Genomic DNA, 25746 nt, shown 5'->3' on the forward strand with positions numbered 1-25746 from the left:
ATGGCTAGCCAGCTGAAAGGAAAAGACTTTGAAATAGTTATCCATCAGCTTAACCAATTCAGTCCTGAAAAAGAGAGTGATGGGCATTTCTTAGAAGAATTTGCTAAGGTTTTACAGGTATGTGAAATGCTACTTTACCCTGTACAGGGTACACTCTAAGTTGGCATCTAAAAAGGTTTTTCTCTTATTTGAAGGCGTGCATACGTATTTTGTTATATGCTTATGAGTATTCTTGTACAGGCCCCCCCCCACCGTATCTGTGGATTAACTTATCTGCAGATTGGGTCCGTGCCCCCTCCCCATGTGCGCCTCCCCGGAGGTGAGGGGAGTGTGTGCTCCCAGAGGTGGAGGGTCCTCTGAGCCCAGCATAGGCCACGGACGTTCATCCACAGCCTCTGCTGGACTGGGACTGAGTCTTAGAGGCAAAAATTAAATAAAAAACCCCTGGGTAATACCTTGGAGGGCTTCCCTGGGCCTCCTAATGCCTTCTCAGGCATTAAAAATGCCACTCAGTTTCTCTGTGAAACCAGAAGTTGCGTTTTTTTAAATGATATTTGTATAGTAACAAGAACATCATCATGGGATACTTTTTTTAATCATTATTAGCGCATAACCAAACATGCCAAATCAGATCACAGACTGATCAAGAAATCTTCCAGGAAAGAAATCTTAAGAACATAAGAACAGCCCCACTGGATAAGGCCACAGGCCCATCTAGTCCAGCTTCCTGTATTTCACAGTGGCCTACCAAATGCCCCAGGGAGCACACCAGATAACAAGAAACCTGCATCCTGGTGCCCTCCCTTGCATCTGGCATTCTGACATAACCCATTTGTAAAATCATAGAAAATCATGTTATATTCATAACAGTACAGAGCCATTTAGTTATTTGATTTTTCTCTGTAAACCGCTTTGTGAACTTTTAGTTGAAAAGCGGTATATAAATACTGTTAATAATAATAATAATAATAATACCTTACAGGATTTCATGCATTTTCCTAAAAATAGTATATGAACATTACTCACAATTAGTAATCTGCATTGCATGTCACATTATTTCTACATACATTTGTTATAGAAATAACCTTCCCAGGAGTCTGCTGTTGCATTCTGATATTCATGTACTATAAATGATGATGTACTTTTTGAGTTATAGATTCTTCTCAGGCACTCTGATGGTCATGTTAACCATGCAAACATTAATCATAGAACGGTGGTAGTTGCTTTGTGCATATCAGTTGTTTTTTACTTCTTATACGGAAATTATTTTTTTTCCTCTTCAGACTTCTAATGTAAGGGATGAAACCTTCTTGATGGAAACTTTGTCTGGCTGTATAGAATATAAACCTTTATTGGATGTGGTGGTCAATGCATTTTACGTCCGAGATGGAAAACACTGCCTGTTGTCTGAGCGTAATCTCTATGTTGGTAGGTATTCTACAATAGTATTTATAATATAATTATATATTGATAATGTTTCTATATAAATTATTTCCTGAAAATTATTATTTATGTACTATACTGCTTTTCAACACAAAATAGTTCACAAAGCGATTTACATAGTTAAATACAGTGGCAATGTTTGGGTATTCACTAAGGAAGAACAGGCACTCACTGTGATTAGCTGTTGCAAAAAGGAGGGATGGTTAGGTAACACATTGGGGTCGTGTCTGCTGCTATTTGAAGTGTGTCTTTGGTCTAAGTGTGTGTGTTCAGGATATGGTGATCTCCAGCATCTTTCCATCTTGCCTTTGTCCTCCTACATCACCTTGTTTTGGGGCTTATGCTGTCATAGCATTGCATTCAGGGCATTTCTGCTGGTGGAACGGGAGCTGCTACACCATCTGAAGGCAAACATCGTATCCTAAAGTGCTCAGACTTCATTTCTGAAGTATAGGTATAGTATACAATTGTATTGTCACACAATATGATGATTTCTTATTTTTCTAAAGTTTAGAGTAGAAAACCAAAATGTAACTGTTGTACACTTAGATTACTTTGATGGTATAAATTTCTTTGCCAGTATAATTTTATGTCTTTTGATAGTTGTTTGCTATCTGGCAACTTTTCAATTGGAGGAGCTTGGTCTTCAGCAATTCAGCAGAATCATCAAGACAATGGATTTTCCTAAAATATATAAGGTAATTAAAGTAGTTGTGCTCTACCAAATTTTAAACAAAAATAATCCAATATGGTTGTAATCCATTGTGCACATATATTAATTGGGTATGCCTGTTAAAAGTTTGTTACTAACATTTATTTAGTATCACTAGAGGGCCAAGAACTGAACCACCCATAAAGCAGACATTGTTAGAAGAAATAAGATGCATATGACATAGTTCTGTGACTCTTTAAGCAAGGAAACACAGCTCGTCTTTTAAGGTGCCACAAGGCCCTTTATTAGGTACATTATACAGGTTGTCCCTTGGTAACCATGGGGGAGCCATTCCCGGAAACCCCCCCCTCCATGGATTCTTAAACCTGCAGATAATGGAATCCATGGGTGGGCCGTCAGAGGACCTACAAAAATGACCAGAAGTGCCTTCTGGCCATGTCCAGGTGGTCAGGCGGGGCTCTCCAGCACAGGTTCGGCACCCACGCTGAGTCAAAACCATGTGTGCTGAACCCATAGAAAAAGAGGCCCCACCTGCAGTTGCTTTGAATTATCTCAAGAGCCCTACAGGGCCATAGGAGAAAGGAAAGATGTATGAAATACTTGAAAGAGTGTGTATTGACAGGGATCTCTTAGTACCCAAAAGTACGACTTCCTTAGACACCTCAGTTTTGAACAGATATACAGTCTGAAAATGAAACTCAACTTCCAACTTAAGTATATCTTTATCTCTACTCTCTATAATTTTATTTTTGTGTTTGAAATCTCTTACAATAAAACAGGTTAATAAAAGTGAAACATAAAATTACATACAGTAAAACAGCAAAAAACGAAACAACCAAAGCAGAATAAAAAATTTAATTGCTCTATGCAGTGGTTCTCAAACTTTTAGTGGCGGGACCCACTTTTTAGAATGAGAATCTGTCAGGACTCACCAGAAGTGATGTCATGGCTGGAAGTGACATCATCAAGCAGGAGAATTTTAACAGTTCTACGCTGCAATCCTGCCCACACTTACCGAGGTATAAGTTCCATTTACTATCATTATTAAAAGCCATGTACATAGTAGCCTGTTAAAAGTACAGATCTCAATTTCCCCAAATGCAGCCACATACCATGGTAATATCAAGTTTAATATATTAAAAATAAAATATTGACATGAATGGGGACCCACCTGAAATTGGCTTGCAACCCACCTAGTGGATCCCAACCAACAGTTTGAGAAACACGGATCTATAGCATCATTGTTACCAAAAGAGCTGGCAAGGGGAATTATTAATAGATTCAGATTCAGGAACCTTTTATTGGTATAAAATAAACATAAAAACATAGAACAATACACTTAAACCATACCTAAAACCGCCTTGAGTGCTCCTTTCTGGAGTGGAAAGGCGGGATATAAATTCTACTAATAATAAATAAGTAAAACAGCCCCCTTAAATCAAGCTAATACATCACCCTTACTCACTTATACTGCGCCTCCTCAAAATTAAAGAACCTGGCGTGTACATTCTTCATCCTTTCCTAATAGTAAATGCTACACACAAGGTCCTTTGACCCATGTATAGAGGACAAAAGCAGCTTGAATTATTAATAAACGTTTCCCTTCAAAAGATTCAGGGCTGTGTAAGATGCAAGGACTATACCCCTTACTGCAGCTTTTAGAAGAGAATATAGCTGAATTGAAGTACACAGCTCTGTTTGATAAAAGGCATCTTGGACTAGGTGCAAATTAAGGTAATGCATGGAACCCCACTCCCTCAAAAAAAATGGAGATTAAGAGGAAAATAAGTTCCAGTCAAGGTAATACAGATTTAATGTAAGAAAAATTGGTACCTTTTTCCTCAAGAGATCAGCGAAGAAATAACAGTTTGAATGTACAACAGTTACATTTGGTAAATGTTGGCACAAAAGGGAGGGCTGAGGAAACAATTCCCCATAATCAACAGCCCTTGGGGTTGTGCGAATTTCCTCACAGAGTTCTTGGGGTGCCTTTCTTCTGGGATGGCTACTATTTCCTTTCCTCCTGCATCATCTCAGCCCTCTATCAGAGTAGGCTGAAAGTATGACTGTACATCATTGTATCCTCCCACTCATTGTGCCTCATCTCAATTGATGAGGGGGTTGGGGTTTCCAGGATTCATTGGAAAGGTTACTGCAAAGTGATCTTCCTTCTCTACTTCAGCAATGGCTTCAGCAATGGGGCCACAGAGGAGGCAGCTACCACTGGCACTGCAGTTGCTCTACTCCCTTTACTGTTTTGTGGATGCTAGTTGTTAGATGGGAGGCTCTACCTCTTCCCAACATCAATCCTGTTCCTTCTGAGAGTGACACTAATGTCTGTGACCAGCTTTAGCCTCACTTGTGGATACAATGGGTAGAACCAGTTAGTAAGACCAAACCTGTCAGGGTGTGTATGGACCCCATCAAAGGTTTGCATTTCTTCTTAAAACAAAATGAAGGAGACACTGATGCCTCTCCTGAAGGAACTTGTTTTTCATAGAGCTATCTGAAATCTGATATATTCCATCTTGGGAGGGCTACAAAGTTGAGGGTGGTTTCTGCAATTTTCATGAGGGGCACCAGAGAGGGAGGAAACTTCCCTCGTACTGCCAACTTTGGGCTAGTATGGGGGCTCATATTAAGTTTCTATTTCCCTATAAATTGTTTTTAGCAGAGATTTTCTTCCCCCCCCCACTAATACTTCTAGTTATTTTTCCCCCCAGTTGACTTTTTAACATTTACAATATTCAAATTTACAACATTCAAAAGTGTTTTTCTTTCACAATTTAAAACACAACTTATAACTATCTGTACAATACAAGAAGGTGGGGGGGGAGGAAAAGAGGGCCTTTCCCAAAATATCCAATAATTAGAGGTGTTTATTTCTTGTAAGATAGGATTACGGCCTAAGTTTTACTGAACACAGTGGGCTTACTTCTGAGTAAAATAAATAACACTGTTTTCAAACACTTCTACAATAATCTCAACAAAAGTCAAACTGATAAAAAACACTTGTGTATTCATGCGATTGCAAATACAAAATCGTGATCTATGATTTAAGACAATTACTGGATTTTCTCTGAGATTTTTATTATTCAAATATTCAATTCCTTTGGTTTATGGGTCAACTATTTTTAGTTCCTTAGGTTCTTTTTCTCTGTCATGAATCTGAGCACATGGATAAAATATGAATGGAGCCAGATATACGATTCTACTTATGTAAACAATAAGTGGATCCAACCATTGTTAAAGTAAGTCATTGGTTGCATTAAGTACGTGGCAATTTGACTATCTAAAGTATGACTTGCATCCAAAAATCCCAGTTCACCACTGGTCGTTTAACATGATCTACTCAGGACCCAATCCTATGCCTGTCTACTTAGAAGTAAGCCCCATTATCGTCAATGGGGCTTACTCCCAGGAAAGCATGGATAGGATTGTAGCCTGATTGTTTAGCATGTCCACTGATGCTGGCAATATAGTCCGTCATATGAATTATGCCAGACAAAATCCAGTGTGGGAGTATCCAGATTAACCTGTAGGGGACTCATTTTAATAAAACATACATTTTCATAGGATATAACCTGCTACTTTAGTGAACAAGAATACTCCATAGGACTGTTAAAATTTGCCTCAGTGATGCTACAGGTCTTGGGCTGCAATCCTATATACTTTTTCCCTGGAGTAACCCCATCTGAACACAATGGGACTTCTGAGTGAACATGCATAGGACTGTACTATTAGACATTTTCAATAGACTTTTATTTTATCTAGTCAACTGCTCTTGTATTGGATGTATTCAATATGTCTGCTCACTTTTGCTTGGATGAGTTTTCCAGTCTTTGTCATCTGAGAATGCTTATTGGAAAATTTTCATAAATTATTTATAAATTAGACTTTTAACATGTTTGTATTAACTTCCTTTAAAATGAAATCTGAATTTATTAGAGGAAGTTCCTTTATTAGAGGAACCCTATAAAAAGTCTGAACCAGCAAATTTAGTGTTTTGTTTCTAAAATCATACAAGGGAAGGAAAGTGAGATCTATATCTTTTTGTCTGAAGATGGCAACCAAAAGTCCGCCAGCATATTGAACAACTTGCTGATAAATTAGCAAAAAATACCATTGCAACTTCAAAGGTAACCGAACCAAAGGAGTTCAATTTGACTGTCCCTAATCCACGAGCAATATTGATCCCAGAGCTAATTCCGCAACAAGAGAAAACAAAACCTGTGAGTATTTTTTTTACTAAAAAAAATAGTATAATAACCTGATTTTTGACAATAATTGAATCCAGAAGAATTTAAGGAATCCAACAGAGGAACTTGAGTAGGAAAGTAGCAGGTGCAAGGGGGAGGAGCTATTTAGGATCACTCTTGCTGATACTGAGTTGCATTGTAGGTCTGGAGTTGGAAGCAGCCCTGTATGTGCAGAAGGTGATGATATGGCCACTAATCAGTACTTTCTGGGGTACTTGCCAAAAACTCTATGTCAGTCAGCTTATGTCCACTTAGTGCCTGTGTCCTAACATAAAACCTTATACATAAACCTTCCCCAAACTGAGTGCAAACACCAATAAACCAAATTGCTCACAAATAATGTAAATGCTAACAAGCTAAACAATGCCCATGTTAGAAACTGGAAACATCCCTCAAAGATGGTCCCCCTGCTTATTTTCAAGGCTAGCTATGACTCCTAGAAGCTCCACACCTTCAATTCCTACTGGAAGCTGAACTCTACCACCAGTCCCCCTCCCCCGTTAGAGACTGTTACTCTAGAGTCTGTTAGTGTTAGAGTCTGTTACTTACAGAGAATTAAACCATGGAGGAATTTAAATGGTGTACGCACTCCAGCTTCCTTGCAGTTTTGCCAATGCTTTTGGTATCTACTGCTTCTCCTGCTTTTGCTGACCATTACCTATTGCCATTCCTACTCAGAATCCTCCACTTCTCACTGCAGTCAGGACTGTGGAGTTGGTATACAAAATATCCAATTCTCATCTCAGTTTTTAAATCTCCAGCCCAGATTTCGTCATAAAAGCTCACTATATATTGATAATGGTAAACCTAATAAAATAGTAAATGGTACTACAGGAAATTTCATCGCCACTACATGAATCATCAGGCTACTGTTTAGACCAGGAGTGTCAAATTCGTTTCATACCGAGGGCCGAATGGCATTCATGATGCTTGCTGAGGGCCGGAAGTGATGTTGTTAGGCAGGAACTGATGTCATTAAACAACTCATGGTGGAGGGCCTCACTGTACCTTTAAAAAAAGAACTTTCATTGGAGGGCCTCACTGTACCTAAATGAAAAAAACAATCCCTTTAACTTGTTTTTAAAAGTGTGTTTCTTACCAATGTGTAGCTTCAGGCAGACAGGTAGGCAGTCTCCAGCTATTAGAACATATATTTCTGGGTTGTACTGAGGTCATGACCCTTCCTTTGGCCCTTGGTCGCCCCAGAATGCAATGTAGAAGCATTTAATCACTTCTACATGGTATTCTATAAGCACCAGTGCCAAGGGAGAGGAGATCACAATCTCAGCATGATCCTGAAATAAGTATTATAATTTCCTGAGACTGCTTGCAGCCCTGCAATGGTAAGAAAATACCATTTAAAAAAAAATACATGCTTTTAAAATTATTTAAACGGGCCACGTTTTTAAAATAAATTTGAATATCTGCGGGTTTTAGTGTGTGTAAGGGTTTCGGGAATGGAATATCCATGGGTACCAAGGGATGACTGTACAGGTAGGACCTCAGTGTCTGTGGAGGATCCATTTCCAGACCCCCCCATGGATACCAATAACCGCTGTTAATGAAATCTGCAGTTTGGCCTTTCTTGTGCCTCTTAGTTGCATCTGGAAGATTCCAGGAGGTCTTCTGAGGCCTAGGGAGACCGCACAAGGCCTCTCTGGGCCACAAAAGGACTGCTGGAGGTCTCCAAAAGGCACTTATGGTTTTTAGTGTTGGGTCAAATCCATGGGTCCTGAAGCCGCAGATAAGGAGGGCCTGTATGTTTCATTAAAAAAAACAAAACACCAGTGTACTGATTCCATAGTTCTTTATCATGCCTGATAACATGTAAACATGTCACCTGCTCATCTTAGTTGTGATTTTTCAGCAGTACCTCACTTACTTCACAGTGGTCAGACTAGCCTTTACTCATTTTAAGATTACAGTGGTTATAGACTGTTTGGCTTGTTAACTGTTCCACACAGTGAGGAAAAAAAATTAGAGGCAACATTGTGTGACACACTGGCATCCTCACGTAATTTGTAGATAGTTCATGTTCTTAAGGTATCAGAGCCAAAGTTACAAAGCATTATTCCCACACCATGTGGTTCAATGCATCAATGAATCTGTAATGCCGTCGGGAACTTACATGGTAGTGAAAGTGTTAAAATAGTATTAACACCAATAGTATTAAAGTGTTAAAATAGTATTTTTGTAAGATTTCATATCGAGGTTGGAGTTTTTTTACCAAATCCAACTTCTTCCAACATTGCTTCCATCTCCATGACTCCACATAGGATGGCATGCAGCAGAGTGAGCAGGAGTGCCCCTTTGCCACCATCCCCACTAGGGCTGTGCCTTCCTGAACCTACCCCTAATCTTTACACATTAACCAGCAGGTCTGAAAAAAGGACACTTATAGGCACTTCTTTTCAGATCCTTAGGTCTACACGGCATTAGAGATGACTTGGCTGGCTATCCCCCCCCCCCACCGCTCTCTTGGTGTGTGTGTGTGTGTGTGTGTGTGTGTGTGTGTGTGTGAGAGAGAGAGAGAGAGAGAGAGAGAGAGAGAGAGAGAGAGATGGGCTGGTTCATTTGCGCACTTCAGCTGGATACTAGAGGAGGGAGCACACACAGCCTGCTGCAACAACAAGGCTGCTTAAGGAGCTCGAGAATGGTCTGGCAGCACCACCAGATGAAGGAGTTTTAAGCATGGCCATGGAAGCTGGTGGCCATTTTGGTTCCCCTGAACTTGCCATGACCCCACTAATGAAGCTTTGTGACCCCAATGAGGTTGCAACCCCAAGGCTGAAGAACACCTCATCTCAGCTAGTCTCATCAACCAAGAATGGCTATAGAACAGCTGATACCATTGAGCTTCATCTCATTTTATAATACAGGGATTAGAATGATGATATGTGCCTGTTGTTGATTTACTGAGACCTTCTGAGGCACCACATTTTAATAACTCTCAGTGAATGGGTAGGTTCCTGCTGTGGGTAAACTGTTGAAATATAGTGGGTTGTATGCTGAGTTGTTCTGTGGACTGAATATGTTCTGTTAACAAAAGGGGAAATGGACAATTTGTCAATGGAAGAAGAATTGCCTTCCATTCATGGAACAACAACTTGGGATGCTACCTACTGATGTATACAGTGCCTTTTAACTCTTTGTTAATCTAGTATTTTTTTAAATTTAAATTATATTGTGCATGTTTAGGTTCCTGAGACCACTTACAAGCCTCCTAAACTGAAGCAGCAGCTAGAAGGAATCAAACTGAAGAATCGCCGGAAAGCTGAGGCAAGTTCAATATTGTCCAGTTATCTCAATGTATTTGCTGAAGTATGTCTATCCATATTTGATGGATTCTATATATAGGAGTAGTTTCCAGCTAATGTATTAATAGGATATTCATATGCCTTCTGTACTTGTCTATTTATAGTTAAAGTATGATCTTTCAAGGTTTTGCCTTAGTCTTCCAAAACAGTAAACTCAGAACTGAACTGACAGCCACATCTAAATGGTTGATCTTCCCCTGTACAGGTATGCACCACTTAACGATGGGAATACTTTCTCTTATCCCTGTTGTTATGCAGTTAGGTTGTTAAGTGAACATTCAGTCCAGTCTAATGCCTTTGTTGTGTATAGAGACACACCCTGCCATTCACTCCCTGGCTGCATAGGCTACTGGAGACAGCATGCCTCTTCTCTGCATTTAGAACCTCTTTGTTCTGTAAACAGATACTCTGCTGCAGGCTATGGGAGTCCTAATTGCATCTCTTTGTTGTGCTTTGACCAACATTATATATGCAGTCTGTCATCAAGTGGAAGGTTGTTAAGTGATACATGCCTGTACTTGCTTCTGTACACTTTTTTTGTCATGAAGAAGCCAAGGCTCCAATCATGCAACTGATATAATTGGTTTACAGGGGGTTTCAGGTGAATAAAGCAAAAAGCAGATGAGTGGACCATGGCTGCTGCTCAACTCAAGCAGAAGCCAAACAGGTGAAATACAGATATGTCTTTATAGGATGTTGCCATCGACATGTCTTTCTTATCCACTGACACAGTATTTGTGAAGCAGATCTATTAACTTGTTCCATCTGGGCAGTTATCTTTGTTGCTGAAATTAATTTGTCATCTCACTTGCTGGCAAAATTGTTCAAATTCAACTTGATTTAGGGGCTGGTAGTTTGACCAGGGCATGACTAGAAAGTTCTGTCTGTCAGCAAACACAAAGATAAAGATCATGAGATGGTCCTGTAAATATTAGATTTCATAAAACAAATTACAGTGGACCCTACATATTTGGAATTCATTTGCAGAACCCTTCATAGATAAGAAATTCTATGGATGGTCAAATTCCAGTAAGAAAATGAAGTTAATATGTGCAAATTGCTTACAAATTGCTGGCTCAACCAGACCATACACTGACATATGGCAATAGTCTAAGATGGGGTGGCCAACCCACAGTATGCCACATGCCACTTTTTATGTAGAGAATGTGGAAGGTGCCACTCCACTGGAACCTAACACTCCCTGCCATGGTTGCCAGAAATAATATAAAAATTATACGGTTATGAATTATTTCTGTAAACTGTACTTCAAATATTTTGAAAGAAGAGAAAAATATTGTTATAGTATTGATTTATTTCTATTATGTGACCCAACAGTAATATTTTTAAACAACACTTATATATTTATTGAAAAATACATTTGATGAGTAAAACTGGCTTAACTTTAGAACTGTCCTTGGCAAATTCTTCTTGCCCTTTTACTTTTTAAGAACCTTTCCTGTTTCTCAAACTCGCAGAAAGTTACCAATAAATAAAAGTGATTCCGAAGGAGCCAGCCAGCTACACTTTTCTCTTAAACCGCCCCCCCCCATGATAATGCTGAAGTTGAGAGAGTGAAGGTCCTCAGACTTCAAGGAACTGCAAGGTGGAATCCGTGGATTTTACATCTGCAGATTTGGCTCAACGCGGGTCCCCTAGACCTGCACTGAGCCAGCCTCTGCTCCACCTCAGCCCTCAGAAGGAGACTGGAGCTCTGCTCCAGTCCACTCCGGAGAACTTTCTGAAAGCCCAAGGAGGCAGCACGCGTCTGCTTGCTGCCTCTGCAGGCTTCAGAATGACCCGCAGAGGCGAAAAAACGCCACTTCTGGTTTCTCTCGGTCCTTAGAATGCCTTAAAAGGCATAAAAATGTTTCTCAAGGGGAAACCAGAAGTGGCATTTTTTAATCTCTTCAGGTCATTCTGAAGCCTGCAGAGGCAGTGGGCAGACATGTGCTGCCTCTCTGGGCTTCAGAAAGCCCTCTGGAGGGCACTGGAGAACATCTCAGATCTCCTTTGAGGGCTCGGATGGAGTTGGGTCTGGCTCAGTATGGGACCAAATCCACATTGACCCACCCACATTCGCTGGCAGAAATCCACATCGACCCATTCAGCGGCTCAGGTCTAGGAAGGGGAATAGGATTTGGTGCACATTGGTGCTGCCCATCCTGTCTCCTCCTAGGCTCAATCTGCCTGATCCCTGCCTTTTCACCTCCCCCCACCCCTTAACTCTCCCTTCCCCTGCCCTTCCCCCATTCTTATGCCAGTCCCACCTGCTCTGGCAGGCATTGGTCTATCCACTGGCGAAAAGGATCTGGATTCTCTGCTGGCACAGCCTCTAGGTGTACCATTGCAGAATGTTTTATTACACTACAGCATTCTTGCGTCTGCTAGTGCTGGTGGAGTGTGCAGTCGTGTGGCACAACCAGACCATAGGACTGTGCCATTAGTCTCAGGTGAGTGTGTATAGGATTATAGATTCAATATCCTGAAGCAGTGAAAAAACAAAGATCTTGGGACATGATAGCAAATTGACATTAAAACAAGTCTCATTAGAGCTTCCTTGAATATGCTGCTTCTCCAATATTTAGACTGATATATTGATTGAGTGGAAGGGTAGAAATATTTCTGGATAAACTCTTTAATTGTGAAATTCACCTTTTCAGTTATTTGCTGTAACTGTTTCTCTTATTTGCATCAGTTTTGGTGCCACGTTTTCTTCCGATTGCTTCTTTCTTTGTTTGTTACTCACATTAATAAATGTCTCAGCCAATTTGGGGCCCAATCCTATCCAATTTTCCTGTGCTGCTGTGCCAATGGGGTATGTACCGCTTCCTGTGATGAGGAGGCAGTCACAGAGGTCTCTTCAAGGTATGGGAACATTTGTTCCCTTACCTTGGGACTGCATTGAGGTTGCACCGGTGCTGGAAAGTTGGATAGGATTGGGCTCTTGGTCTTTTTAAAGAAAAGAGGGCACCTATCTTTGGGATAAGCCTCTCATTCAGGGCCAGGAAGTGAGGTCCCATTTTTGTGTTTAGGAGAGGAACAGGCTCTTCTTTTGCTCTATAAAACTGAGAAAAGTTAAACTCTTAAAAACTGGAGGGAAAAAACTAGTAGTGGAATAATACCGAACTATACGGAACTGCACGATCGGGCTCCCCAAAACTAAAGAGGGTGATCAGACAAAAGAGATATTCAGACATACAATTTTCCCCTAACCCTTTGATTGAATTTTGTACTGTTTATATAGTATGTAGTATTTGTCTTTGAATAGTTACCTCTGTCTTCTGCATCCAAGGAAAAAAGCATATACATTTTGGTATGTAAATATATTATGTTACTAAAATTGCTATGTTAATGATAGGAACTGCTGCTCGACGCAAATGTTAACCAGTTCCATTGTGCGGCTCCAAAGCTTGAACATGAACACCCTGTAAGTAAAATAAGCAAGTGTTTCAACATTAAGAAATTGTACATGTTTGTGTAAATGAAGAATAAGATTGCTTCTGGTGCTATCAAAATTTCCTTGTTGGGATGGTAATCTAAAATACCTCAGAGGAACATACAAAGAGCCTTACTGAATCAGGCCAAAGGCCCATCTAGTCCATATTCCTATATCTCACAGTGGCCCACCAGATGCCACTGGGGGCACACAGACAAGAAATGTGTATCCTGTATATAGTCATCACAGCTTTTAACATGTGATGGATCTTTCCTCCGTAGATGGACCTCTTCTTTGTACTGGCTGTTATAATAACACAGCCAGGGCTTGTACTACCATGAAGCAAACAGAAACACCCTGTTTCAGGAGGTAGATTTGGGGTATCTTCAGGCATGGCAAATTCTGAGCCTCTTAGGACCCAATCCCACCGTTTTTTCCAATGCCAGTGTTGCTGTGCCAATGGAGCATGCTCTGCATCCTATGGTGGGGAAATAGTCACAGAGGCCTTCTCAAGATATGGGAACATTTGTTCCCTTACCTCAGGGCTGCATTAAGGCTGCACCCGTGCTAGAAAGTTGGATAGGATTGCGCCCTTAGTCTCGGCTCTGCCTACTAATTGCTGTGCCTGCTAATTGCTTCTACAGCACTTCCAGAGGCTTGTACCACCTCTTCCTCCTCTTTTCAGAGCGCACTCTGTTTCTGTACCACTCTGTACTTCCTCTCCTGCTAATTGACCTGGCAGGGCAGAAGAGGAAAGCCATACACACTAGTGTATGCTTATTGGCCACTGCTACTGGGTATCAGGTTTAGAGATTTACGTTAATTTAGTAACATCATTTTAACATATTATACCCAGCACTGTGAATAATGTACTCTTACCTCTTAATGTGTATATATGAATGATTTGTGGTGATGTGGTAGAAGGTGATGTGGTAGAAGTAAAATGAAGGACAGAAAATTGCCATTGAAATGCATTGATTTATTCTAAATAATCATAGAAGTGCAAAGCAATGCATTCCCCCCAGTATACTGTAAAAAAATGACAGAAGATCTGTAGAAGCTGTTGGATTAACAGTGTGTTTGAACATTATGAGTCTCTTTTGTGTGTGCTGATTCATCCCCTTTATCCTCCTAAAGTCATTAGTATTTAGCACTTGATCTCTTAAAGATTTCCAGAAGTTGAAAGTCCCATAACAGCAGTGATGTAAAACTGGGGATGTGTTGAGCTCAGTGGGGCCTGCTGGAAGGGGTAGTCGGGGCTAAGAGATAAAATGCCTCAGTTAAAGCTGGGACCCTGTCAGATCTGGTTGCTCCGCCTGGTTGCGCTGGAGCTTTTCAAGGCCCTGTAACTTTAGGACATTTAACACTCCTTTTGGCAGTAAAGAGCAAAGCTCTTTGACCTTGTACATGCACATCTGTTTTTTAAAGTATGTAGCTCTGCTTAATCCATCTGCTATATATTAATTTCGCAACTGCAGTGTCAGTTAGATGCTGACAGCTTCCCTCTCAGAACTAATATTTATATTTATTTATTTATACAGGTATTTATATACCGCCTTTCTTTGGTTTCTCCTCAGACTTTAATCCAAGGCGGTTTACCTAGGCAGGTTGTTCTAAACCCCCGTAGGGATTTTTACAATTGAATAGTTCTAGTCTTTCATAGAACTCCTCGTTCCAGCTGGATTCCTTCCCAGTCTGGTCTTTCTCTGGCCCTTCGCCTCTCACGCTCCACTTGACGGCAACTCCTCTCTGCCACCGAGGGTCAGCTCATCAGTATATCAGCCTGTTGTCAGTTCTCGGGTACTTTCGGTTGTTTCGAACTGGCAGCCTCAGATCTTCAGGCATACAAGGCGGCAGCTCTACCAACAGAGCCACACCTCCTGCCAAATAGCAGCTTTGAGGTGTAATTTTTTGAGTTCAGGAGAATAAAGGATTAGATACTTATGCTCTGCAGTCCTGATTCCCCTTCCCCGCAACTCCTATTTGAGTAAAAAAAGTAATAATAATGCAGGGCCAACTAAGTATTTAACCTAATGTGTAATTTGGCCCTCAGTTAAGGTTTTAATTATGCACATGCCAGTTAAATATCAAGCAAACATCTCTTGATGCTTGCATCTCTAGTTGTAATAATACTGCATTGTCTTTGTATCTCTAGTTCGTAATTCTGTAAGAACTTAATTACTGTATTTACTCAATATTCCTACTCTGGTTTTGATACATTATCCTTTTTTGGATGAAATAATTTGTAAGAATAAGACTGCAATAATTCTTGTATGATTTTTAGGTTAGAAATGCAATTTCAGACCAAGCAGAGAGATTTCATGCTCAGAAGATCAAAGGAAAGGTGAGCAGTGTGTTAGAATATGTTAGTCTTACTTTTCCAACTTGCAGAAAGCAAGAAGTTCAGATTCAAATTTGGTATAAAAGTACAAATGAATGGTGTTGTATCTGAAGGGGATGCATTGTTTACTCTGCGGGAAAGTTAGCAAAGCACCTTAAATCAGTATAGTCCAGAAGGAAGACTGGCAGTGAGACTGATGCATTTGGCCAATCCAATTCTCATTGCCTTATCTTCCCCTGCCCATAGCCACTGGAATAATAGCTCCTTCTTCCCAGTTGCTGGAAACAGCTGGGCACATCACAACAAAATAGGCAGAGCTAAACAATAAAAAACAGAGGCAAGCTATTAAAAAGACAAATGCATTTATAATGTGCACAGTGCTGGTGAAGTAGCAGTTAATTTAGGCAAGAATAGTAATACTTGACATTTGCATAGAACTTTCAAGTGTTCAAAATGCCTCACATATATTCTAATCCTTACAACAACCCTATAATAGAGTATTATTATCCCCATATTGTAGATTGGGGGGGGGGGCTGAGACTGAGAGGAAGTGGGCTTGTCTGAGATCACCTGGTGAGTTTCATGGCAAAGGCCAGATGTGAAACAGTCACTCCCTGATTTGTAGCTCAATTTTTTAGCCACTATGCTTTAAAAAATTTTCTAGAAAGAAATGACAAAAAACTGGAATATTCACCTTAAGTCAGCACTCTGAGTGTCAACCCTCACTCCCACTGCAGCAGTGTTGCTTCCTGCTGTAAAACAACCTTTTTCTTCACCACTGATGGTAGCTTTCTCAAAACAGGAGACTAAGCCCAATCCCGAGTTTGGCAAGCTGGCATAGTGCTGGCACGCACTGCCGGCAAACGTGTAGCAGGGAAGTTCCAACTAGGAGGAGGGAAGGATTGTTTGCTTTTGCCTCTGAGGGTGGGTGGGTGGGAGCAGGCGCTCTTGCCCATCTCTGATAGGAAGGAAAGAACAGATGATCATTGGACAAAGGGTGGGAGTTCTGATATTTTCTTTGGCTGAGGTAGGGTAGAAGGAGGAGTCCAAGGGGGTTCTTGCCTTATGATTGGCTGGAGAATCCCAGGGAGGGGAAGGGAGGTGGTTCACAGCGATCACATTTGCCAACCACATGGCTGCTGTGAGCTCTGTTACTTGGGGGGAGCAAGCTCTATTAAATGGGGTGGGACTACTGCAGTGGGACTACTTCTGAGTAGAGCTGCAAAAAATTGGGTTGTCCTGGTAAGCCTCACAGCTGTTGCGCGTGACCCTCCTTCCACTTGCCACTTGTATCCCCACTCTCATGAAGTCTGCCCCACTCCCTCCCACCCTATTACAGATGGGATGGGGATAGTTGGGAAGTGAATAAAGAGGACTTACACACAGTGGCGTCTTGTGGGGCGCACTGGGTGAACACGCAAGGGGGGTGACGCGCACTGGGGGATGATGCACTAAAATCGCGGTTTTAGGAGCAACCCATCATGCCGTACACCATTGGATGCGGAATTTCCAGCAGAATGCAATGCAAAAAACCTAGAGTGAAACAACTCCTTTCCTTCAAAAGTTATGGCCAAAAAACTGGAAACAAAAAAATGCATGGAGCCCTATGGAAAGTGAAACTGAGCCGTATCGTGCGTTTATTCGCAAGTAGGCAAACTTGCCTTAGTCCGTCGGAAAGAGCAGGCTGAGAGGAATCCAATGACACCAGAATGGTCCCTATTCAATGAATGCAGCCCCCCAAAAACACCCAAGAAGGAAGTCCCTCCCTCCCAGCTGCAATTGTATTGAGCCCTATGGAAAGTGAAACTAAGCCACGCGGCTGCTTTTACTCATGAGTAGGCAGATGTGCCTTGGCTTGTGATCAGGTCAGGCAAAGGGGAATGTGAGGACACCAGAATGGTCCCAATCCGATGGAACTGGAGCTCAACAAATGCTCCAGAAGACAGCCTCTTCTCCCCTCCCCCCACTAAAAAGTGCCAAAAAAAAAAAGGCTTGAACTGGTAAGGGGAATGTTTTCTATTTTGCACTTGTAAAGCCAGGAGGGTCTTTATCTTGATATGCCTGAAATAGAAGAACTGGACAGATTGTCATTTTAAAAAGTGGGTCCCGATGCTAAAAGTTTGAGAACTGCTGCAATAAGGTGTTAGTAAGTTGACACGGGGGTGTGTGTGTGACTCTACAAGTTTTCAAACATCACTAAAATCAGAGTTTGAAGGAATAATACCATCATGTTATACATCAATCAATGCGTAATTTCATGCAGAATGCAATTAAACAAACCACATTGAAATATCTGTGTTCTAACAAAAGGTACAGCCAAAAAAAATCAGTGGGGGTGGGGCAATGGTACATCACCACGCCCACCACCTGTGGTGTTGCTCCTCCCACTGCATGGGGTGACACGCAGGCCTCCCGCAGTGGGTGACGCAAATTCTAGTGACGCTACTGCGCGCGCACACCCCCCCTGGCAGCAGTGCCATTTTCCTCTGCAGAGTCACGGAGGGCTTTTTAAAGGGGGTGAGTCAACTTGAATCTTTTAGAACCCCAAAAAGGCTACTTGGAAAGTGCCCCCATTATGTCTCATTTTCGAATTGAGTCGCAGGAGACTTGCGACTTGACTTGAGTCAAGCTGTGCTGGATTTGCCCATACCTGCTAAAAAATAAATGAAGAGTGCTAGAATGTTCAGAATGCATAGAAATGTAGTGCAATGTAGATAATATCTCATCATCCAAGTAATCTTTTCTGGCACTGTGAGCATAAGAACAGCCCCGCTGGATCAGGCCATAGGGCCATCTTGTCCCTGTATCTCACAGTGGCCCACCAAATAGAATTCTTAAGTAGTTTAGTGGTTCATGATCAGTATAAACCTGTGTTTCTCAAACTGTGGGTCGGGACCCACTAGGTGGGTTGCGAGCTGATTTCAGGTGGGTCCCCATTCATTTCAATATTTTATTTTTAATGTATTAGACTTGATGCTACCCTGGTCTGTGACTGCATTTGGGGAAATGTTACAGACCTGTACTTTGAACAAGCTACTATGTATATTCTTTTAACAATGATAGTAAATGGGATTTACTCCTGGGTAAGTGTGGGTAGGATTGCAGCCTAGGATTGTTAAAAATTTTCCAGTTTGAGGATGCCACTTCCGGCATGACATCACTTCCGGTGGGTCCTGACAAGATTCTCATTCTAAAAAGTGGGTCCTGGTGCTAAATGTGTGAGAACCACTGGTATAAGCATTAAAACTTTGAGTCCAAAATATATTCTTGAAACTTCTAAAATGTTTTCATTATACAGTGGACCCTCTTTACAATAGGTTTGCTTCACAATCAGATCACTTTACAATGGACTCTCTGTAGTAAAACAAGGTTCACTATACAATATGTTGTTCACTCAACAAGGGACACACAATTGTCCTCAACAGGACCTTGTGAGTGATAAGCCAATCAGGGATGTGAATGCAAGCATTTGTCAGCAATAGCAGCGTTTTTAACTATGTGGCTGTGTGTACTGAGAGAAGGATACATCCTTGTAATTTGTGCTTTATAATTACAACATTGTGTTGACTGATAATGATGGCCTCTAAAGAGTGCAGTAGACACTTTCTAGATGTATTTTAAGAGAGGGAAATAGCTTAGTTCAGTGATAAAAACTTTACCATCCAAGGTCTTGGAACAAATTACGCACGCACGCACGCACGCACGCACGCACGCACGCACGCACATTATTAGGGTCATATTACAGTGTTTTCACTATGCACACATGTATACTTAATAATATCTTCTCCAGAATAGATTACCATTGTAAAGTAGGAGTTCACTGTATTTAAATTATTCAAAGACTCTTCGTTACTTTCTCAATTTGTACTTTCATAACTTCTTCTGCATTCCATTGGTTGACAGACTGACAACCTACCTGTGAAACTAAATGCAACAGCAATCTTAAGAGAAGGTGTTCTCTACCAAAGAAAAACAGAACAGGAAGTTAGCAGGTATTTACTTCTAATCTTTTTTTTTTTTAATTAACCAGATTATGTCAATGTTACATTAAAGAGAATTACAACTCAATCCAGTGCAAATCCCTATGCAACAATGCAGCAGTTCTGATGCAGGCTACACTGCATCCTGCAAATGAATTTTGCATGTGGAGGTCTTTGCAAGGTTAGGGGACATTTGTTACTTTGCCCCAGGTAAGCCCCAGCAGTTGTTAGTAGATCAGACCTGGAAAAGAGGATAGGACATGGTGTGTGACACTGCTACTGATCCTGCCCATCATCAAGGTCACATTTCCACCCAACTGGGGGGTGTCTCTGCCAACTAACAGCTCTCATACCGAGTTACCTAAGGAGGCAGAAGGATGAAGAAGGTCTTGACTGGCTTGGCTTTGCTTCTCTCCCTCTCTCATCCACACATCCCCTCAAAGTCACATGCACCTCAAGCCTTCTTTGGGTAGCATGCAAGACTGAAAAAGGTGTCAGAGATGGGAAACCAAATGCTCTGTAGGTTATGGCACTAGACAGGTTGGTTTTATTGGGTATTAAAAGGGAACAAGGAAAAACATACTGTTAAATTCTATAGCTGAGATCAAGAGGTAAAAATCAAAATAAAAAAAATAAAATTTAACTAACAGCCCAATCCTAACCTGTGCTGGAATAGGTGGGCCGGCTGGCCTTCTGTTATGATATATGCCCCAGGCCTATATGAATTTGCAGGCTGGATAGGGCAAGGCTAGGCCCTGATGTCTTGGCCTGCATACACACAGTATAGCCCTGTTGCATCATGGGATTGGCCGATGCAGCAGGGCACAGCAGGGAAGATGCAATACCCTGTCACAAGACCATGAGTCTTACTGTCAGCAGATCATACCCTGCTTCCCATGGGCCAGTGCCAATATATATTGCAGCTTGTGTAAGCTGCTGTGTGGGAGATGTTATGTGGAGTGTCTGCGGGAAGCTACATTGGTGGAGTTGGTGATTGTGGAAAGTGCTGTCTTTGCTGTTTTGCTTTGCTGTGCTGCCTTTGCACTGTAAATATTGTATATAACTTCAGTAAAAGGACATCTGGTGGTGGAGCACTGCCGTGTCTGGTTATTTACTGGGAGTATCTGCCTGACCTTGGGTCTCTGGAGCTGCAATGCCTGCTGCATCCTCAACACCTTCACTGTATCCAGCACAGGGTTGGAGGTGGCTGTGGTGCAACATATTTTTCCCCTTACGCTGAGCACTGCCCCAGCCACTGCAATGGGGCTACTTGGATCTTCGCCAGCTAAATCGCTGGCTCAGATCCAAGCAGTCCAGAGTTAGGACAGGCTGCTCTGGAGGGGGGTTAGGATCTGACTTACATGCCAGAAGCCAGTCTCACCGACTTCCCAGGTCCAGCCCACCCACTGGTCCAGTTGTACCAAATGGCCTCACCCACCTTCTCCAAACACCTATGTCGGCAGCACAAACTCACCTTTCCCAGGGCTTGCCCTGGCATGGGGATGCCTTACACAGGCATCCCTGACTCCTGTGGTGGTGAACATACTTTATGGCACATTTGTGGCACCCAGAAGCCTGCGCAAAGGACTTGTGCTATCTTAAGCACAATTTAGGATTCCACTCTAAGACTTAAACCATCCACTTAAGCATCCACTTACAATTCAGCATCCTGCTGGCACAAGAAGGAACTATCTTTATAGGAGAGGTAACTCTTTCCTATCCGAATAGCAGCATGGCTTGCATCTTGGTTTGGCTGGCTTCTTGCAAAACCCAGCTTGCATTTTGTATCCTGCACATCTTGCTCTCTCCACCCAGCTGGCTCCCAAGTCAGGTGAGTGAACTGGATCAGTGACCAGGTAGGCACGAACTAGGTTTCAGTCATGGCTATTGTCTTCTGGTGATATCAGTGAGTCAAGGGATTCCAATTTATATTTGAAAGAGGAAGGCTATGGGATATATGTGACCTAGAGCTCTTGTTAGAACAGAGGATGTGTCAGGCTTCCTCCTAGGTTAGCCTTTGTATACCCAGAGCTGTATTTTAAGGGAATAAAGGATTCTTCTCAAGAAAAGATTTCTTATGCAGGATCATATCATAGCATCATGGCACCATGACCAACCAGAGACAAGAGAGGATAAGGTGATGAGATGACCAGTCAAGTGGGAGGATCATTGAACTATCCAGGGAAAGAGGATGATTCCAGGGTGTCAGATTGATGGCATCCAAGAGGAGGACAGTGATGCAAGGAGTAAAAAAACAAGAGCCTTCGCAAAGGTTAAAGGAGGGCCCAAGATAGCAGTCCATTGGACGTGGCTGACCAAAAGATTAAGGTAGCACATGCCTGTCGGAACTCCTGTGTCAAAGACTGAGCTATATCAGGACTGGCCACTCTGGTTTGAATGCTTATGGATGTGTGATTGGATAGGAATGAAATTAGCAAAATAATATGGGGACAATTGTATCAAACTAATGTAACCAATTTTATGCTTTTCTGTAGCCAACAATAATACTTTTATAATGTCAGCATTTTCCTTGAGAATCAAGACAGTGACTCGGCCCTTTCGATAAAATCCCTAGGTGGTGTTGGGGGGGTGTCTGACCACCTCCAGACCAGCCACAGCAGACTGTCCGTGACAAAAGCCAGATAACACTAGCCAAGTCAGGAGGATGATAGGCCTGTTTTGTCATTGAATTTTCCCCACAGATGGCTTCATAGGTGCACCAGAAATTTATATGAAGGCTTTATGGTACTTGTTATTCTGTTTTCAATCTCTTTCCTAATAATTCATATATTGTGTTCACCTTTTTCTATTCCTTCTGAATATTTTCGGTTTTCAGGCAATGTTTTCAGTGAGTTCTTTACCACTCATAATCTTCGAATCTTTCCAGGGTAGTCATGGCCAATTCAGACCACTTGAGTGTACCTGTGATAAGGACTTTTTGCTCCACTTTTTACATGCTCACGTTATACCTGACTTTTTACAGTGACATCGCAGTTGTACTATGTTCAGTTCCTCAAAGTATCCTGTTTTCCTTTCGTTACAGAATTGAACATCTTCTACGAGGAGCTCGGGATATATCTGAATTTCTAAAATGGCAAAAGCAAATGCGTGAGAGAGATTTGGACCAACAACTGGCAGAAGCAGAGTGTAAGAGGCTGCAAGGAAAGCTAAGCTATGAGGACGCTATTCTAGCACGTCAGAATTATATACAGGAAAATCAGAAAAGGGCTGAAGAGAAGAGGGAAGAGGTATTGTATCAGAAGAATGCTTTACAATTTCATCTGGCCTGACTCCCTCTTTTTGCAAAACAATATATGTCACCTGTTGACACATTTGGTGGGAAAATGGGGAGATGGTAAAAGTAGATATCAGGAAGACTCCTGAACTCCTTGTATGTAGGAGAAATATTATTTTAAAGATCCCCTTGCTCTCCTCCAAAACAACACCGCAGTTTAGTAAGGAGGGTTGTTCCTATGTTCAATCACAGTAGTAAATAGGTGGCAGCACCAGCTCTATGGCACAGCATAGGTTGGTTTGCCAGAATGCTCAATCACAGTTTAAGGTCTACAATGGGGAGAATTGGACTCAGAATAATTTCTCACACACACAGGAATACTGCTACAGCTCCTGTGCTCAAGCAAGGTGGTTCTCTGTCTAGGAACATCTGGGTATAGCACACCTGTCTAACAGCATTGCATTTCTTTCAGTGAAGTGTGCACACACGTGCATCCCAATGTGGTTACTCATGAGGGTGTCCCTTCAAGTGCCACTTCACTGAAAACAAGGTAATTCACAGCCCAGTCCTAACTCCCCATACGGCAATATAGCAGCGCCAAAGTGGGGTCTGCTGCATCTTGTGAAGGAGTTTTGGCCTCCTGTGGGAGAGTTTAACATTTGCTCCAGGGTAGGCTGCTGCTGACCTGGTGTGTCTACTCAGACTTATGCCAGTGATATCAGTGGGTCTACTCAGACCTATGCCAGTGATATCAGTGGATCAGGCCTGGGAACAGGTTGGGTTTTGGTGGATGCCACTGCTGCCAAGTCCATCCCCTTCCCAGGCGCAATCCACCTGCCTCCCCATTCTGCCTCCCTCCCACCCGTGTGATCCTGCCTGAGGCAATGGGCATCCAGTGTCCTTAGCTGTATGGAACTGCCTACTTACCGCTTTCAGCAGCAGCCAGCCTGTGTGCTCTGGTGTGCTCCAGAATGCTAGTTCTGGTGGCGTAAAGCTGCAGTAGGATTGGGCCATGAGATATACAGCATCTGAACTTGGATTGCATTTGGATACACACCTTATTTACACCTGTAGTTCCTCATCAACTAAGTGGCATGTGCAGGGAAGACTGCTACTGCACAGATCTCTTTAGCTGAGACAAGGAAATGTGTGGGAAATTGAGAGCAAGGATAAAGGGAGGGAAAAAGAGGTGGGCCCACAAAACTGGTGAGTAGGATATAAGCAACAACAACAAAAAACTGTATTAAGAGAAACTATGTGGTGCCTTCTGTTGAGCCAGACCATTCGTTTGTCTAGCTCAATACCACTTACCCTGACTGACAGCAGCTCTTCTGGTTTTAGGTAGGGCCCTTTCCCACATCTACACAGAGATGCCAGGGAATGAACTCAGGACTTTCTGCATGCAAACACGTGCTCTACCATTGAGCTTCAGTCTTGTTCTGAATCCTTGTTATATTACATATATTATTATTATCATTAACAGTATTTATATACTGCTTCTCAACTAAAAGTTCACAAAGCGGTTTACAGAGAAAAATCAATTATCTAATGGCTCCCTGTCCCAAAAGGGCTCACAATCTAAAAAGATGCAAAAGAACACCAGCAGACAGCCACTAGAAAAGACACTGCTGGGGTGAGGTGGGCCAGTTACTCTCCCCCTGCTAAAAAGAGGAGCACCCACTTGAAAAAGTGCCTCTTACCCAGTTAGCAGGGGAAGGGGAATGATATATAATCATTATATAGTTACCTCTCATCTTAGTTGCAGTTGACTTGCATGAATTCAGCTTCACACAGTTGGCAAACCAAAACAAAAACCCCAGCAGTTTAAATAGTGCAGACAGTTCCACCTACCATTCCACTTACTAAACAATTTGTTTCCTGTTACTCTGATAAATCCTGGGTTTGAAAACTTGAAAAATGAAAGAGTGCTTAGATGTTTATTATCAGAAATGCTTAAATTTAAAATTGTGAAGTAAGAATCACTTGTCACTGCTAAATTCTCTGGTTTCATTAAGACTGATCAGAGACATTGTAAAAAATTAAAAAGTTTTGTTCAATGCAGTAGAACTGATTTTCACGCTGTAACGTGTATCGTATGCACTTTATTATTATTGACTTGTAATTTTGCTTGGAGTTTAGACAGCAGAAATGAGACAACAATATGTAGAAAGAGACCTTCAAAAAAGGAAGGAACAAAAAAAACTGGTGCAGCAGGTGACAGAAGAGCGCAAAAATGTGAAGCATGCACGTTTGAAGCTCCAGAAGAGCAAACACCAAATAGGTATTAGTAATGTCACATTTACTAGTGCTCTGAAAAAGCAAGTTTCTTTGGTTTTGTTCATCAGGGCATTGTTAAGACAGGAGGAATGAGGGGGGATAATTGTTTCAGTAAGGTGTGTCCTGTGTGAAGAAGTTATAAATGAGGGTATCCAAAGGTTAATGTCAAATGGATGGGTGAAATCTGAGAATTTCCACTGGTACAAATATTCCACAGATTTGGGGACCAACTTTCCATTAAATGCCCTTCTGTACTTTGTCTGAAACTTGGTGAAAAGACACTAAATTGGGATAAGAAAACTACAGCACAATCCTATCTTGCACTGGAAGAGGGAGGCCAGGAGACCTGTGCTGTGTCTAGCACAAGATAGGAGCCCAGAGTGACTAAGCCGGAGGCAAGGGGAAATGCCCCAGTGGGTGTCCTCAGACTTGCACCACCTCCAGACGTGGCGTAAGTCTATGGAGAGTGGAGTGGCTTGTAGCTGCTCCGCGCTGCTCAGGGAACAGGGTTGGAATCCGGCAAAACAGCCGGGTCCCAGCCCCACCTCCCACACCCTGCCCGTCTGCTCCTGGGACCACCCTCTGCCTGCCCTCTTCCTGCCCCAGAATGCCTCCCTCTCGCCTCCTCCCCGCCCTCCCCAGATCCCTGCTTCAGCCGAGCTCTGCCAACACAACCTACCTGGGGCAAGCTGGCACGAAGGCTGGATGCAGCCTCTGTGCTCCAGCACACCTTCGTGCACTGGTGCGGTTTGCTCCTGAGAAGGCGCAAATGTGCTTTATGGGAC

General features: G+C 42.2%; 1 protein-coding gene across 1 annotated transcript in view; it reads left to right on the forward strand.

Annotated features, from left to right (window-relative positions):
- Positions 1-25746, forward strand: part of CFAP99 (cilia and flagella associated protein 99) — a 33826-nt gene continuing 8080 nt past the window's right edge. The window contains exons 1-11 of the mRNA XM_066621370.1: positions 1-117; positions 1284-1428; positions 2047-2141; positions 5255-5367; positions 6180-6348; positions 9574-9654; positions 13051-13119; positions 15413-15472; positions 19373-19461; positions 22493-22697; positions 24824-24965. Coding sequence (XP_066477467.1) covers positions 1-117; positions 1284-1428; positions 2047-2141; positions 5255-5367; positions 6180-6348; positions 9574-9654; positions 13051-13119; positions 15413-15472; positions 19373-19461; positions 22493-22697; positions 24824-24965 — 1285 coding nt within the window. The remainder of the gene's footprint in view (positions 118-1283; positions 1429-2046; positions 2142-5254; positions 5368-6179; positions 6349-9573; positions 9655-13050; positions 13120-15412; positions 15473-19372; positions 19462-22492; positions 22698-24823; positions 24966-25746) is intronic.

Source organism: Tiliqua scincoides, chromosome 3 (genome assembly GCF_035046505.1).
Source record: "Tiliqua scincoides isolate rTilSci1 chromosome 3, rTilSci1.hap2, whole genome shotgun sequence".
Taxonomy (NCBI): domain Eukaryota; kingdom Metazoa; phylum Chordata; class Lepidosauria; order Squamata; family Scincidae; genus Tiliqua; species Tiliqua scincoides.